At 30.8% G+C, this 17,874-nt stretch overlaps 1 protein-coding gene across 1 annotated transcript in view; it reads left to right on the top strand.

The window, feature by feature from the left end:
- Positions 1 to 14,711: 14,711 nt before the first annotated feature.
- Positions 14,712 to 17,874, top strand: part of LOC117179126 (remodeling and spacing factor 1-like) — a 10,819-nt gene continuing 7,656 nt past the window's right edge. Inside the window, exons 1-3 of the mRNA XM_033370795.1 lie at positions 14,712 to 14,862; positions 15,395 to 15,572; positions 16,957 to 17,106. Of these exons, the coding sequence (XP_033226686.1) occupies positions 15,401 to 15,572; positions 16,957 to 17,106 (322 nt within the window). The 5' untranslated portion in view covers positions 14,712 to 14,862; positions 15,395 to 15,400. The remainder of the gene's footprint in view (positions 14,863 to 15,394; positions 15,573 to 16,956; positions 17,107 to 17,874) is intronic.

Here is a 17,874-nt window from a genome sequence, read left to right as displayed (position 1 = left end):
CAACTACCAAGAAGTTTGACTGGCAGCTCCTGAGTGGTGCCAAAGTTGACTGGCAGGCTGTCAAACATGCCAAAAATTCAAGTCAAGAAACGTTATTTTAGTACTCTTGAAACCCATTCTTGCGAGCTGTGAATTTAGGTGAAAAGTGAGATTTTCGTATTTTCTTTTTTTATAGACATTATATTTTTATAGAAGTATCCTATAGATAAAATTTTAGTTAATGAAAAGGGCAAAACTTTCATTCGGTCGCTGATTAAAATATCAGTCAACTTTTGCATCAAAACAATCATCCGCAATGGTTTTGAAGAATACTAAAAGGACGTTTTTCACTCGAATTTTTGACATGTTTGACAGTTTCCCAGTTAAGTTTGGCACCACTGAGGAGCTGCCAGTCAAATTCTTTGTTAGTTGTTTGCACCAAAACAATCATCCGCAATGGGTTTGAAGAGTACTAAAATGACGTTTTTCACTCGAATTTTTGACATGTTTCACAGTTTCCCAGTTAACTTTGGCATCACTCAGGAGGTGCCAGTCAAATTCTTTGTTAGTTGTTTGCACCAAAACAATCACTCTCAATGGGTTTGAAGAGTACTAAAATGACGTGTTTTCACTCGAATGCTTGACATGTTTGACCGTTTCCCAATTAACTTTGGCACAACTCAGGAGCTGCCAGTCAAACTTATTGTTAGTTTTTAGCATCCAAATAATCACTCCCTGTGGGTTTGAAGAACTAAAATGACGTTTTTTCACTCGAATTTTTAATAGGCTTGACAGTCTGCCAGTTAACTTTGGTACCACTCAGGAGCTGCTAGTCAAACTTATTGTTAGTTTTCAGCATCTAAACAATCATTCCCCGTGGGTTTCAAGAGTACTAAAATGACGTTTCTTCACTCGAATTTTTGAGGAGTTTAACGATAAATTGTTGCAAAATACACCAACAGCTGTTAGTCAGTCAACGAATTTCGAACTGTTGACTATGAAAACAAAAGAATCTGAAATGTTAGCGAGTACTAAAATTACGCCCATAGAATTGTTGCGAGCTCCCGGACTATGAGAAGTCCAAAAGGAGCGATGAATTGGCTGAAAAATTCTAATTAGCTTAGGAACGTGAGCTTAAACATGATTTGAATTTGAAAGAACATGTCGTGAAAAAAATAAAAATAAAAATTATATTGTGCGTGAGAACAATATAAAAATTGGAGTGCACCTAGAGTATACCTTGTCTCATTTTAGTATATTTTCCTTAGATTTAAGGAAATGTGTGTCCACGTGGATTCTAACTCGACCCCCCGGTCTCCCTCGTGGACAAGCGTGGAATTTTGCAATACCCCCCTCTCCCCTAAATTGTCCACGTGGTATATGGATGGCCCCTATCGAAAAAAGTTGCAAACGAAGATTTTTGAGATTATACACGCACTGATGAAAGAATACTCACTTTCCTATGAAGGCTTTAATAAAATTCTAGAGGTTACAGCTCATCCAAAAATCTCTTTGGTTCCATCACTGTCGTTGCATTGCTGTATATATTATTCATTTTTTAACTCTCACAAGCCACACGACACGAGGCACGAGCTTCTTGTATTTACGAAAAAGTCGGGTGTAGTCTTGTGCGAACTAATGCAAGGCGGTATATTTTTTTAATGAATGTCTATTTATAGGCCTAAAACAGATGCTAAAATTATTTTAGGCTAGAAATTTTAGCTGTACGGGCAAACTAATTATAGGAAATATGCCGCTTGATCATGACTGCTAGAATGTTTCGCAAATAATGATAGAATTATCTCCTGCATTTTGTGTCTGCAGGAGACAGGCGATTTATATATCTTAGCTATCTAGTTTGCATTTCTACCTAAACTTTATTGCACATTCAGCTATATCTCCCCAGAAATATATTTCTAGCTACAACAGCTAAACCATTTTTTTCAGTGTACTGTGCAAAAAGTTGGCATCAACTTTTCGTTGGTATGAGGAAAAGAAAAGTTTTTAAAGAAAATTTTAATAATAGATCAATATTCGAATAATTATATAGCTACAAAGTTTTTTTTTAATTTTGTATTTTTATTGCAGTGCGACTTTGAAGAGTAACAAAACATTTCACTTTCACAAATATAATTCCTCATCATACCAAACAAAATAATTAATTAACACTATTTCCTTTATACGCAAAAAGCTTATAAAAAAAATTAGATTTAATATACATCGCTAAAAAATAAATTTAAAGAGTTGTTCGACTGCAGTGTTTTCTGAAAACTTAAAAAAAATTTGTTTATAAATTTTGTTACAAAATTTTCCTACTACATTTTAATTATTATTTCATTAGTTGTTCTTCGTTTAAAGATTTATTTTTTAAGAATAGTACTTTCAATTGTAAAAGAGCATACCTTTAAGTAATTATGTACCTTTACATCAACAATTTCTACAAAACAAAGTTTTGAAGGTCAATAAAATCCCCCAGTGATTATTAAGTTATCATTATTTTAAATAACATTCTCTTTTAATAATTTTCAAAAAATACGGTTTTTTTCTTAAAATTTCAACAGCTTTACCAACGAAAAAACAATAGGAAATTTATTGAAAAATTATTGATTAACTCAATGGCGAGGAAATGGGTAATTTGATAGACAAAGATGTTATATTTATGAGGGGCATCACACAGAGGGCCTGAAGCAACTTCGAAACCAGTGTGGGGTAGTGTCGTTGCGCGGTGGAAGGGGACGGTTGCGCAGGTAGCCGTGGAGGAAATGACGACTGCCCATTTGTAGAATCTTGTAAAATATAAAGATTATACAGTATTCAGTAATAAACTTTATGCTACCATACATTTATTCGATTGTTGATGATTATTTTAAACGGGAAACTGTTTAATGAGATACAGTCAATACCAACAGTGTGTAGTGGAAACTGTACAGTTCCCACGTGCGAACTGTTCGCGCGCCTTTTGAGCACGCGACAAAAGCGTTACACGCGTGCCAACTGTACAGGTGCACCACCGCCAAAAGTGATTTAATTATTTCATAAATGACCAAATCCATTTTAAATTATGCAGACTGGCTAATAATGTGGTAAAAAAATTGTTTCGCTTCGAAAAAATGTAATGTTTTACTTTTTGTTATATTGATTACAGAAAAAAGTTTTTCATCACGTTTTGTCTCTCACACGAGGTCAAACAGGACGTTTTGTTAAATAAAAGATAAAATATATTATGAACAAAATTAATTTAAAAACACTACACAAAAAGTGTTGTAACAAAATTGTTGTAACAAGTTTTATTGTCCATTTTTTATACAAAAATGACCAAAATCAGACTTTAAAAAACATGCAGACATGAATTTCGTCGCCGTCCTCATTGTACTATCGAAGCCAAGTCAAAGTATCAAACTCTCTTTTTCTGTCCAGCTTCGGGTGTTGCCTTCAAATAGCGCAATATACTTAATTGAATACTCGCGCACTGTGGCCCTTTCGAGACGACTGTCGCAACTGCTCTCGCCCTGCTCACGTGATAGATACTCCTTGGGCCAACAGTTCTAGGAGGACCGAAAACGGAGGGACTGAAAATGAGAGTTTGGTGTAATATACGCGCTAGTACATCTCGCGCGAAATCCCGTTTTGCCAATGCCCATTATGCCCCCCAAGTACTTTTTCTAATATGACTCCCGAAAATTGTGATAATAGTCGCAATCAAAAACACCTAGGCACAAAAGGAATAGTGCTAAAGAAATTTTTATTAAAACATTTTTTTATTACTTACGTGTAGTTAAAAATAAGTCAAAACGCCTAAAAAAAATGCCTACAATTTCCAGTAGATGGCGTAACACCACAGAGGAGATATAATCATCATCCCGTTTTGCCCCTGTCGTAATTTTGCGCCATGTTCCCCTAGCGATATGTTAACATTTTGCATAATTATTTTTTTATTTTGAGGGCAAAATGAGATTTTTTCTAATTTTACTTTTAAAACCGTGCGATTTTTGTCATTTTTTTCAAATTATCCAGCCTTTTTTTACAATTAAAAAATCCACAACCTCTCCACTCGCGCTTCGCTTTCGATAATTTGTGTACAATTAAAAAACTTCATCAAAATAATTTGTAAATCTTGTTCAAATAAACTAAAAACAAGGCTTCAAACTTACGGATCGCTTAAGAACAAAAATTGCATACTTATGAAAATGATTCATCTTGTTGAACTTTCGTCTAAATAAGAAATTTCGTTACAATAGTTTCAAAATACATATATTTTATATCTAGTAGACATTTTTTTTTCAAATTTTGAAATAGCTTTCACTTTTTGAATTGTTGTCTAATCGAAAAATGTAACTGAAATATTTTCTTAATATATTAGATAGCTAGTGAATAATTTAAATGAAATTTTCTAATCTATCAGAAAATTATATTTTTCTGAACATTAAAAATTTTTTCAAAAGTATATAACTTTTTAAATTTTTATTTGGATCATTTGCAATTCTTCTAGCCATCTATAAGAAAATTTGATGACAATTTCTAAAATTGAAACAAATTTTCAAATTTTAAAAATGCTTAAAATTTTTTAATTTTTGTTGGAAATATCTGCTTAACGAACTTAACCTTCATTTTAGGAACCTTAATAAGTGAATCAAAGGCTGACTTGATTGGACATATCCTTTAAAAAATTAGCGTAGCTACAACATTCAGGTAAGCATACATACAGGCAGACAGACACGAACAAACTTTTATAATTTTCGAACTCTGTGAGTTCCGAAACGTAAAGATGCTTTAAAACCATTAGAGATCGAAAATGTGGACGATTACATTACACTCTCATTAACCAGAATGTAAAAAAAAAAATAATTTCTGAAATACTCTACCTTTTTGTATAGGATTTTTTTTTAATAATAGGTACTAAAATATTCTACTTACCATGAACTTCTAAATTGGTCTTTTTTTGTTCTTCAGAAGAAAAAAAAATGTTTATTGATTTTTTTCTTAAAATCACCTTTTTGCCATTTTTGAGGATTTTAAGATTTTTCTTGTTCTAGTTTGTAAAGTTCTTTTCACTCTCTCGAAAGCAATAAGAAAAACGAAAAAGAATAAGAAAGTGGTAAAGAAATTTCTATTTTTTAACAAATTAAAACACAAAACTTTCTCAAAATAGCTACCTTCTTTTACGTTTAATTTTTAATTGTGATAGGTAAGATATATAACGAGGTGGACTGAGTCTTTGTTTTTTCTCGGAGAAATAAAGAAATTGTAACTAGCTATGCAGTTTTTGATGCATTACATCTTTATGCCCATTAAAATACCATTCCTGATGTATTTATCCCGCGCTACGCGCTCGGTCTTTATATTTTCACACATTCTTGCGCAAACCTTTTAAAATCAAGACTCAAAACATCCACCACTGACATTCTGTGATCGTTAATTCTCTTTCGTTAAAAAAGCTTAACTCGAGAGTTTGAGCGCACCTACGGCACGCCACTGATGAAAATCGCACTCCGCGCTCGGTCTTTACATTTCTCCCACATTCGTGCACAGCCATTTTTAAATCAAAGGTCAACGACATTTTTATGTAACTCTGCCTGGGATTGCTTATTCAAATATTTCAAAATAAAGCGCAAATTGTACTTATCATGATTATTTTAATATTTGTTTCTTATTTTACTTTAAATTGTATTCTAAGCTGCGCTGAAAAAAGTATCATTTCAATAAATTAATATCATTACAATTCATAATATGCATGGAAATTGAATCATAATAATTCTTACTTCTTTGTTTTTATCATTTTTTTATTTTTCATCTTGTTTTTCACGATTGAAAGAAAATCTACTGGTCCTATCGAAAAATGATTAATACTTATTTTATAGATCTTGTTAGGCGAATAACTTTTGTCCGTCAATTTTAGTTCGTACTTGTGTCGTTTTTTTTCAAAAAAATTTGATATTTTTATTTTGAATGTTATTTTTTAAAACTAAAGCACAGAACTACGTGACCTATGGAAAATTATAACTCTTTTTTGGATAAACAAGTTTTGTCGCATTTTTTTCGTAGCTTGTTTCGTTAGTAAAAATTTTTTTTTATTTTTAATGTTGTTTTTTACGACTAAAAATAAAAGCTACGCGTCCTATCGAAAAGTGATTCATTACAAATTTGTAGGCCTTTCTAGGACGCTCAATTTTTGCTTATTAATTTTTTTCGTATCTTGCATAGTTTGACCAAAAAACGGAATTTTTGGATTTTTCATTATTTTTGGTACGATCAAATTTTGCATTTTCAACTTTTCGACCGAATTAAAAAAGTTGTTATTATCATCTTCTAGGGCTTTTAAAAATCAACGTTTTTCTTCTTTTGATTTGTTTTCATATCATGCGTTTTTTGGCTTAGAATGTTCATTTGAGTTTTTTTTTTTTTAATGTTCTAACTCTGATAATTTTCTTTTTATAGAAAAAAGTCATGAGGATAAATTGTTTGAGTTCATGAGTACTATGAATAACCGTTAATAGAATTTTGAAATCTTGAAAAAATGTGGTTTAATCATTTTGAAAATGCGCTTACTTTTTGAATTTTGATCCAAAATAGCTGGTTTACGAACTTGTTCTATCTTTTTAGGTCTTAAAAAAATGCATTGTAAAAAAATGCTGTGTTATTCAACATCGTAATACGTTGGGAACTAATCAACCCATATAATATGTAGAGAAATTACAAGAGGCTGCGTGAATGAACGAGACTCTTGTGCAAAAAAACGAACGACACTGAAAAAAACACACTGCGTGTAAATTCACAGCCACGTGCGTAGAAAAACTTTGTGCTTATCAATTGACAAAAAAAACGTGAATTGTCCAAAGCAAAGCCTTTTTTCCGGGTTAGGCCTAGCCATCAGTGGCAACATACTGCATGTAATTTCGCTCTCTATCGAGCACTTCTACATTCAGTCAATTTAAATCATACAGAAAAATGGTAAATACGCTGTTATTTGTAAATTCGCTGTTATTTGTAAATTCGCAGTCTCATGTAAATGCAATGCTGTATGTATCTTTACAGCTTATTAAATAGGTCAAATAGTTTCCAGTGTAATACGATGCAAGTTTACACATCGACTGTCAAATTAACACGGTCGCGTTTTTATCACAATTTTCCTTTCAGTTTAATTATACCACAATGTTAATTAGTATTGAGGTCTCGTCAATTTACTACGCTATTCACAGTCAAGTTCTGAATTTCCCATAGGTTAAATTACGGTCGAATGTGATTTTCAATATAATATTTTTTACAGTGTGTGCTAAAGCAGAATCCAATGTGATCAATTTTTCGCAAGTCATCGTGCCTACAGAATACAGACTACAGACTACAGAGTCTAAAAACTTCCTACTCGGTTAACAGATTATTTTTTTACATACCGCTAAGGGGAATGCCTAATATTTACAAATTTTTCCGTCCCTAGTGTGGAAAAGTAATTTTTCACATATGACTCATCATTCTTCGTGGAATCGATAACTGTTACTGTTTTGCGCCAGAGTCTCAAAATCCCATTTCCGGTGTGGATGTTAAAGACAAAGTTTTTCTTAATTTATTTCAAAATTACTGAATTTACCGCATTAATTTAGAAATAAAACTTATGCTAGACCTCAGCATATGTAGAAAATTGAAATAGGGGCTAAGTTCATCGAAAAGTGGTAAGCGTTTTCAATTATTTACTAAGTTTAAATTATTCATTAATTACATGTCTATAGTAAACTTTGGTTATAAAAATTAAAACAATAACCTGCTCAAAATTTAATTTAATTTTATGAATTAATCAAGTTTAATCAATCTACTAAAGTTCATGATAAGATTTATTTTTAATAATGTTATAATAAGGGCAGTATAATTAATGTATTTTTGCACTAAAGTAAAATATCCACTCATTATTAGAATTAATGTCTCAAGAATTCTTGTTTGGTCTGAAGCTTTATTGAAAGATTACAATTTTTCTTTTTTCTTGAAGAAAATGTTATGGTACACCGCTCCCGCTTGACTGTTAAAAATAATCTACTAAATTTGTAAGAACCTGGTATCTCATAATGGTGAAAAGATATGCAGTGATGAGTCACCGTACTATGCTCAAAATTTACCTGCAAGGAAACAATAACAGCTTGATTTTTCGGAATTGAGGTATTCGATTTGCAGTGATAAAATGTTATCTTAAAGAAACTGGGAAACATAAGAATATAAACGTTTAAGAAAAATAAGTTTATTTCATTAATTGATTATAAAATCACAATTACTACAGGAAAGTTGAAATATTATTTTTGGTTAAATGTCTTAATATAATAAAAATAAAAGTTACATAATCGAAACCCTAAAAAATGTTGCTTTTAACCTCTAATTTTTTTATTCATAAAAAGTCTTGACACATTATTTGGAAATCGCGATTGGTATCTGAGTAGGGCTGAATCCATAATCGCCTGCAGGAAATTAGAAGAAAGTATTCAAGACTAAAGGCTTTAAAAACTGTGAAGTCCCTGCTAAGAATTTTGAAGGTACTCTCTAAATAGGAATCAGTGAAAAATTCACTGATTTAAATAGTAGTTAGTCATTTTACTGATTAATCAGTGATTTCGGACTTATTCATTAATAAGTTCAGTAACGTCAGAGTAAATTATGTGAAGCATAACCTCTAAATTTTTAAGTTAAGCATTGTTGTTACTCTTTTACTTAAGTAGCAAAAAGAATTTCTTAATGAACTATATTTTTTAATTTTCGGGACAGTCCTATCTTGAAGTTAAAGCAATATGTGAGATTGTTTGTCATTTAAAAGCATCGGAACTTCCCACCTTTTTTAAAATTTGATCATATTTATGGGTTTTAAGTTTTTACTATGATTCTTTGATTTAATGTACCAAAATATTATTTTATTATCATTGCTAAATTGACATGGTGCAGTGCTTCCAACACTCAAAAGTGGTTATTTCACTGAATCAATAAGTAACGTTTCACTGATTGTCAGTGACCCATTTATAGCTATTTGAATCAGCGAAATTTCACTGATTCCGATTTAGAGAGTAGGTACATGGTCAAAGTGTCGCATCGTCCCGAAATTCGGGATGAGTAGTCAAATCTTTTTTATAAGTTTGGCTAGTTGTCCTGAAATTTCGGGGCGACTAGTTACTAGTCTATCCTCTTTTCCATCTCCACCAATTTTTGGGACTATGAACTTATTTGTGCAAATGTGAGGGTACGCGGTCTACCGTTCGCAGATGATAACCTTTTATGGCACAGTCAATCGAAGACTTGTAATTAATTTTGAACAAACTCAATATAAGCATGGAGTCCATGAGCTTCAAAATTAACGTAAATAAAACAAAAATTATGGTGTTTAAAGAAAGGGTAGGAAAACAATGTACAACATAGTCCCAAATAATGAGAGAATAGAACAAGTTGATAAGTACGTATACCTTGGTAGCCTATTTACTAGTGACGAAAAGATAGATGGGGATTAGATAAGCATATAATAAAAACGAGGACAAGAAGGTTAACGGTAGAGCAGGCCCTATTATCAGAAGTAAAAATATATCAAATACAGCCAAAAGTGCAATGCATAATTTTATATTTATACTGACTATACTTTTACTTTTAATAATAATAATAATAATAATAATAATAATAATAATAATAATAATAATAATATTAATAATAATAATGGCTCAGTTGGTTAGACCCCCGGACTTCACCGCAGAGGTCCGGGGTTCGATCCCTGAGTCGGTACCTCTGGAAATTTTTCAATGTACCTTTACCGAGGTTCTGGTAGTTCGGAACCCACCTTAAGTTGTAGGTCCCCCCATCGTGTGCTTGACTGCAACCCAGTCCGTCAATGATGGGGTAAAACCATGCTTTGTCCAATATGTCTGGGCAGACTGCTTTCATCAGATCACTTGATTGCATTATAAAAATGCGTCCGTGACTGATGATATATACCGGGACAGCCCCGTGCAAAAATGATCAAATAAAAATCCATTTCTAACTAAAAAATGCCTTTGACATGTTGGGCAGTATAAGCCTGTAACAACATTTCAACGCTGAAATGTTTTTTATAATAATAACAATAATAATGTCCGTTCTAATGTTAATCATGTTTAATTTAATGTTATTATAATGATGTTAATAATGTCTGCAACTTTCGCAGCACGAAGTTGGTTCGCAGAGATGTTTTTTATTCCAGTTTTTTAATTAAAGTTTAGAAAAATATAACAGAGATGCATATAATTATGCAAGTGTAAAGCGAAACCATGACACCACTGAAAAATCCTTATAAAATAAAATGACTGACATTGTACAATTTCCGAAGAATAAAATTCTCAAAATGATAAAAGTGCCGAAATATAAAAATCCCGAATTGGATCATTCCCGACAGTTTATAATATTGCGGTTTTTGAAAATTGCTAAAAGAAAATTGTCTAAATATAAAATATACGCACTAGAAAATTTTCGAATTTAAACAATTAAACAAATTATTTGCTAATAAATATTATTTATTAAAGATAAAATAATTAAATATTTGTATCAAATTATATTTGTTAATAGTTCATTTTTTAAAATTATTGTTTGAATTTAAAATAATTAAAAACTGTAAATTAAACATTTTTATATATTACCTCTTGTTTAGCTTTTAGCTTGAAAGTTTCAACATTAGATTAATTCAAATTGGAATCGCTTAAGATTTAAATCGAAATTAAAAATGATGACTGTGGGCAAAATGGAATAAATAATTTGAGTTGAATTTAATTTCAAAAGCAGAGTGTTCCAAATTCAAAATTTTGGAACTTGAATTGCTGAAAAACCATGCAATATAAAAATGATTTTTAAATAAAAAATGTCATCTTTCAAAACGTACAAATTAAAAAATTATAAGTAATTAAAAAATTTGGAGAAAGCATTGGTAACTAAATATTTAAAAAATAGCTTCCCAATTTACCGTGCCCCTTTCCAATTTATTCATTGAAAACATATTTACCGTAAAAATGAAGGTCAAAATGAAACCATGTAAGAAGTAGGCATTGCAAATTAAATTATTGTTTTAAATTTGGTAGTCTTCTAAAGTAACCATTTAAAACGTATTGCCTCTCAATTTTTGTAATAGATTAGACAATTCAATTTAATTTTATTATTGATGTAAGTTTTTTGACCAGAGAAATTAATTAATAGTTTAAGATGTTAATTTTGTTTGTCTACTTGGTCATAATCAATATTATTAAAATATTAATTTTTAAGATTGCGAAAAAATGCTCTCTATCTCCGCAGGGATATGAGTCCAAGTCCTTCAAATTGCCGGTCTGATGCATCAGACAAACAAAACTAACATCTTAAACTATTAATTCAATTTAATCTTGGAATCATAGTAATCTTATTTTATATTTGAATATTGTCATTGGCAATTCTATGTTTTCCAGGTGTTGAAGCGCGCGCCTATAATATAGCTATAGTCTTACCTTCCATTATTACAAACAGGTATAAACGAGGGTCAACAAGTTCGTTAAGGACTGATGTTCCATGCTTCAAAAGACAAACAACAAGAGGTGGCGAACCAAACCTAATGGCATGTAATAAAGTTAGGATTTTAAGGGCAGAACTACTTCTCCGCCCACGTCGTCGGCTGCAATTCCGGGATTCCCCGAGAGTTTAGAATAATTTATTACAGAGATTGGAAATAGCTTTCCTAAGATGTTAAAGCCGTTTAAATACTTTAAATTAAACCCGTCGTCAGGTGCAGTACCTTTGCTTATGCACAAAAGTAGGCTTCTAATGAGATTTAAACTTCGAAAAACATGGGCAGGGGCACGGGACACTTTGCTTTCACCTACCTGTGCAGTTATACCATTGTCTGTACCTATAGTCTATACTATATAGTTTCAAATCCTCCTAATACTATTTCCCTTTTTCCAATAATTGTTGGTTGCAAACAAAAGTTTTAATTTTAAAATTTAAATCAAAAACTAATTTTGAAGAATGATTTTGAAAATTAAAATTATAGCGGATTCAAATTGGAAATAATTCAAATTGTTATTTAAATTAAGTCGGAAGCTATGCTATTTTTATAAGGGATTCAAAACTAAATTCAAATATATAAATTAGTAAGCAATATACATTAATTTAAATAAAAAAGTTTTAAAATTTACAACAAAAAATTACTTCAACAATGTCTTTTGCAATTGCATTTTTTTCTTACGATTCCTGCTTACCAATTTTTGAAAGATGGATGAATTTGAGTAATTGTTGACTTTTTTGGGAAGGGGGGCATTTTCTACAACTCTGTTTCCTATTTTGAATGCAAATTTTTCTGTGGCTGAAGTCGTTGAAAATTTTGTTTTAACCCTCATTTTGGCAAGCTAAAATCGTGACGTTAAAAGGCAAGCCGGGCCTCACAGGCCAGTTGAAATTCAATTTTCTCTTTCCAGTAAATGTATAGAAAAACCTAAGAAGTTTGATCGTTTTTATTCATAATTACATTTTATGATCACATTACATTTAAATTTATAATGCAGCTTTGCAAAGTTTCGACACTTGATCGTGTTAACCAAATATTTATTGCACGCATTTTTATGGCATGCCAAACCAAAATTGACCAAGATACGTTTTCATGTGAAGCTCACTTGTTGCTCGCTTTTTCCAGTAAAATCGCGATGAATCACAAAAGCTGTGACTGCATGGACTTTTTTAAATTAAAAAACATTGCGTGAGATCACTGATTCGTTTTACATTGAACCATATATGAATAGTATATTTGGACAAGAGTGTCAACGTCTCCTTTTGTTGCGTTATAAAAATGATTTATAACCTGTAATTTTGTTCCTTCTAAATACCAGCATTGCAACTATTACAACAACTATGACAACATAATCACTACAACATCAAAATATCACGAGTTGCAAATGCGAGCGCACATTTGAAAGAGTTTACGAGAGAAATTATGTTTGCACCTGCAAGCAGTAGATCTATTTTAAAAACAAACAAGCAAACATATAGAAATCCTTCAAAATTAAAAAAAAATCTGTTAAACTGAAATCTATGCACTCAAACTGTTTTCTCATGCAAACATGAGTGATATGCATACTCTTTTCCTCGCGGTATTCAAAGTTGATGTTGCAATGAACAGAGGGCCTGCGAGGCCCGGCTTGCCTTTTTGTGTAAGTAAAAAATATACACGTTTCTGTGGAGCACTCCACAAATGAAAATTTCAGAAAACCTGCTTTTTTATGTAGTTAGACTTCGCCAAAAGAAATTTCCATGCACAAGCCCATACTTGACACACAACTCTTTGTAACTCGAAAATTGTGACCAGCCGAGCCTCTGAAACCCGCCTGCCTTTTTGAGGGTTAACAGAAACACTGCTTAAAGAAATAATTATATTTATTATATACTCATTTCTAAAATTGTAAAGATTGAAATTGTAAATTATGTTTTCTCTGAAAAATAAGCCATGATTTATTAAAAATCAACCATTTTTTTAAATTGTAAGAAGCGACAGTAAGAGAAACTTCAATTTAAAGAAAACTATCGTTAACAAAATTATTTTATTGCAAGGTTAAAACTGTTTTCATCAAAAATAAGCCTTTTTGTTTCAGAAGATATTACCGGTTATATAGTTTCAATTCTTAAAATCGTGGAAAACTTTTGTATTTTTTCTCAATCACAGAAACAATATACAAAAGTTATCCTATCTGACGGTTAAACCAACTATTTTTGACAGTGAATCTAAAAATAAAAATTACTGTAATAGATAGTAAAATTACGCTTCTAATAAGCCCAAATCAAAGGCCAAATTTTAATGTTATAAAGAGATATGGCATAAAACATTAAGTTTCTGCGATTTCGAAATATTGGAATAACTGTAGGATCAAACTTGGTGCAAAAAGTAGCAAAATTTTTAAAATATGTAATAACATACAAACATTTTTTTAAATCGCTATTTATCATATTTTAATATATTTTCTTAATATTTATAAAAATATTATTTGAAATGTTTTTAATTCATTTGGTGAGTAGATATTCATTATTTCAAATTGTGCGACTTTTTTGCCACAATTTGGACCCTAGGGTACAATATGTGGAAAAGATTCTAAAAATATATTAACAATTTAGAAAAATACTGCAGACTTATTTTTAAAATTAGCTGAAGTAATTTGGGTTTTTTTTTATTATTACCAGAGTTATTCCAATGTCACGAAAACATCGAAATTTGATGGTTTTAAAAAAATATTATTGCATTAAAATGTCATTTTTCCTTCAATTTGGATTTATTAGACGCAAAATTGCAATATCTTTAATTAATTATGAGGGGAAAAATGTATGTTAATATTGCCAAAATTAAGCGACTGTAGTAACAGCTCAAAAAAAAGACGTGTAGATAATGACCGCGGGTACTGTATACAAACATTGAAGCTTTAAGATTTTTTTTTTTTTAATTTGTACTTAGAAATTGAAAATGTCCACAATAAAAAATATACCTTTTTAAAACTTTTAGACATAATATTTAAAACCTTGAAAAATTTTCGAAATGAATGTTTTGAAACTTGCAACGTAGTATTAAAGGGGAACCGGGGGAGGAGTCTAAGATAAGTTTGGAAATGTGCAAAATTAGCATCCCCTCTTCATCCAAGGACCATGGTTTCATCCCCTCTTTTCCGAGAAAAGTATGACTGTTTGGGCCAGAATGTGCTTCCTCAAATCTCCCTCGGTCCCAAACAATTAGTTGAGCTTAGTCACTCTTGGTCACTAGTTCAATAATCTTCAGTGATTGTGCTAGAAAGAAAATCATTAAATTCACGGGAAGAATTTTCATAAGAGTATAAGTGAGGATTTTTTCAAAAAGTGCAAATAGTAGAAGGATTTTTGTAAACTGTATGAAAAAATTGAGAAGTAAGAAGTTTAACATAAATTAAAGAACTTGTTTAAATAAATTATCCTTGTAAACAAAGTGGAACATTGTGTAGGAGTGCAGAAGGAATTTTTGAAGTACAATATTCTTTGTTTTTACTATAAGATTTTGGAGAAAAAAAGAATATTTAAATCCCACTCTTGGACAATATATATTTCTGCTTTAATGTTTATAGAATTTCTGTATAAGGAGCTCAAATACGTAATTCTTATTTTTCTGTTGCAATATTTACGAGAATTAAAGAAAAATATACACATCATACATTAAATATTACTGTATATATTAAATGGAAATTCTGTCTTGCGAATATTCTATTGACCACATTCTGCAGAAATTCTGAAGTCTATATAATTATGTTTTGTTGCTGATATAAAATATTTTTAAAAATATCAAATGTTTCTAGCAATAGGTATCCCATAAAGAAATCGAAAGAATGTTCTTAATAAGACTTTTGTCAACATATATTAATAAAAAAATAGTTATTCATGTACTAAGTTCGACTAATAATTTCAGATTATAATGGAGACTTATGATGAACCCCAAGACACTATTTTACAGAAGGCCGTCTTTTTAATGATACAAGAACTTGGCTTTCAACAAATTGATATTTTCACCTTGAATTTTATAACAGACACCGTGGAACAATACATGAAAATTATTACAGACAGAGCACAGGAACTTGCTAAAGAATGTAAGTATATGTGGAGATCATTAAGAAACCGAACCTCTCAGAACAGAAATAAAGTCTAGCCTTAATGCCTCCGTTTGAGATTTTCAAAAAAGATGATAAGAGGCGTAATTTCTAACATGAAATACTTCCGGCTCATTAGAGACAAGTATATAACAATTAAAAAAGGACAAAAAGGAAAGAGCTAAAACTTTGTGAAACTACGAACGACATGAAAACAGATGCCAACGCACTCATTTTGGGGCTAATTGAAAATTAAACTTCTTCTAAATGAAAAACTTTTAATTTAAATGTTTGAACAAAATAATTTCAAATTTAATCATTTACAGTCATGGAAAATGTGACAAAAATCAGGGGTCATTGTGGAATAGAAAGAGAACATTTTTTTTAAAGTGTAGATCTGTATGTAATGCGTCTTTTTTATTTAAACAACCCTTTAAGGGAAAATTCTAAAGAAGATTAAAAATGTAAACAACATTTTATTATATTTTTTCAATTTCAGTGGAAGAAAGAGACAGCTTATCTTATAAAGACAAAAAAGTCATTTTTTTATTAGACCTTGCATTTTTAGTCGAGGTTGAACTTTTCAAAGTTGGCTACAAAGCAACTAGCATTGTTTTTTCAAACTTTAAGTTAATATTTTCATAGTTTTCATGTTATAAACGATTTTTTCATGTTTAGATCGCAAACAAATTTTTGTTCTAAAAGTTAATAACAATCAAATACCAATGTCACATCACGATCAACATCTTGTGAACTGCTCATTGAATTAGAACAAATTTGATGATAAAAATTAAGATTAGTGTTTTAAAGGAGAAAACTGTTTTTTTCAAGGAAACTGCACGCAATATATTTTTAAGTGTTTGCGCGTCGCACTGAAGAATTCATACAACGTGCTATGATAAGAATTATATCGTATTCCTTCCAGCGTTTCTCTCCAAAAGTAATGTAGAACAACGTAAGATAACAAATTTTTGATGAGTAGAACAAATCTCAAATTTTTTATAAACAAATGAGATTTTTTTCATGTTATTACATATTATACAATTTTTTCTCGCCAACTAAGCTTTAGAAAATATCTTTTAACATGAAAGCTATGAAAATATATCAACTGCTTGAAGAAGCAATTCCAAATGTTAAGTAGCAAACTTATAAAAAATCACACTCGATTAAAAATACAAGGTCGAATACGAAAAAATTGTAAGCAGAAAATTCCAAAATTTGAGATTTCGACTTATCTCGACCAATACTTATAACACTAGGTGGGTCACTTTTTGACGCCACGCTCTTTTTTGTTATGTGGCTGTGTAATTATTATAAGTGTATATAAGTAATGGTTAATAAAAGTAAAAAGGATTTTTTTTGCAACATTGTGGTAATTTTCTAGCTGGAAAAACGACTGCAGATTTAGAGGATTTGGCCTTGATTCTACCAAAACACAACGCAAGTGTCGAAGGATTGAAAGAACACTTCAAAAATGTGGGAATTAGACCCGTACTAAAACACAAAAATGAGATTTACATCCCTCAACTTGAAGGTAAGATTGTAGAATCTTTCTTCGAAAGTAATAATTTAATCAGTATTCTAAGAGAAAAGGGTTTACCTAACCAGAAAAAAAAATGTTAAAAAAATAAAGCTAGGCTCTTAGTTATTACGTACTGAATATTTTATTAGATTATGTGCTTCAGAATGCAGGTAATTGTTCATAATTTTCATTATTAGTGAAAACTGAACAAACTTATTAATACACAAGTAAACTAGTTTGTCGCTGCCCCCCCTCCCCCCCACACAATCAGAAAAATGTTATGGTTACAGCCTTGTCGGAAAAAAAGCAATTTTTGTAATTAAAGTGAAAAATATGAATGTCGCGCTCAGATTTCAGTTTAGCTGCAAACGAATTCGGAATACGTTCTAGCCGAAAGTTAAAACATATTTGTTAAGTTAAACATTACTAAGAGAAAACTGTAAATTGTATAGGTCTTGGCCTTCGGCTGTGAATTCATCAAATGAAGAAATAAGAAAATATTTCCTTTGTCATATGCTCTTTCTAAATTCATCGAACTAGTTTCCAAATTTAAAAAGTATTTTAGCAAAAAACTTAAACAGTGTAAAATGAATGCCGAAAACATAAAAAAATGGTAAATGGAATTAATGACGTTCTCTTAATCTATATTTTTGACTGGTGATGTATAGTAATTTTATATTTACTAACGTTTTAATTAAAAAATAGCATGCATGTTTGCTACATCACATTTTCATTAAGCTTCGGGCTCGAGTTTTAAATTGAAATATCCTGTGTTGAATC

This window comes from Belonocnema kinseyi, chromosome 8 (assembly GCF_010883055.1).
Source record: "Belonocnema kinseyi isolate 2016_QV_RU_SX_M_011 chromosome 8, B_treatae_v1, whole genome shotgun sequence".
Taxonomy (NCBI): Eukaryota; Metazoa; Arthropoda; class Insecta; order Hymenoptera; family Cynipidae; genus Belonocnema; species Belonocnema kinseyi.
This window is presented reverse-complemented; position numbering and strand designations above follow the sequence as displayed.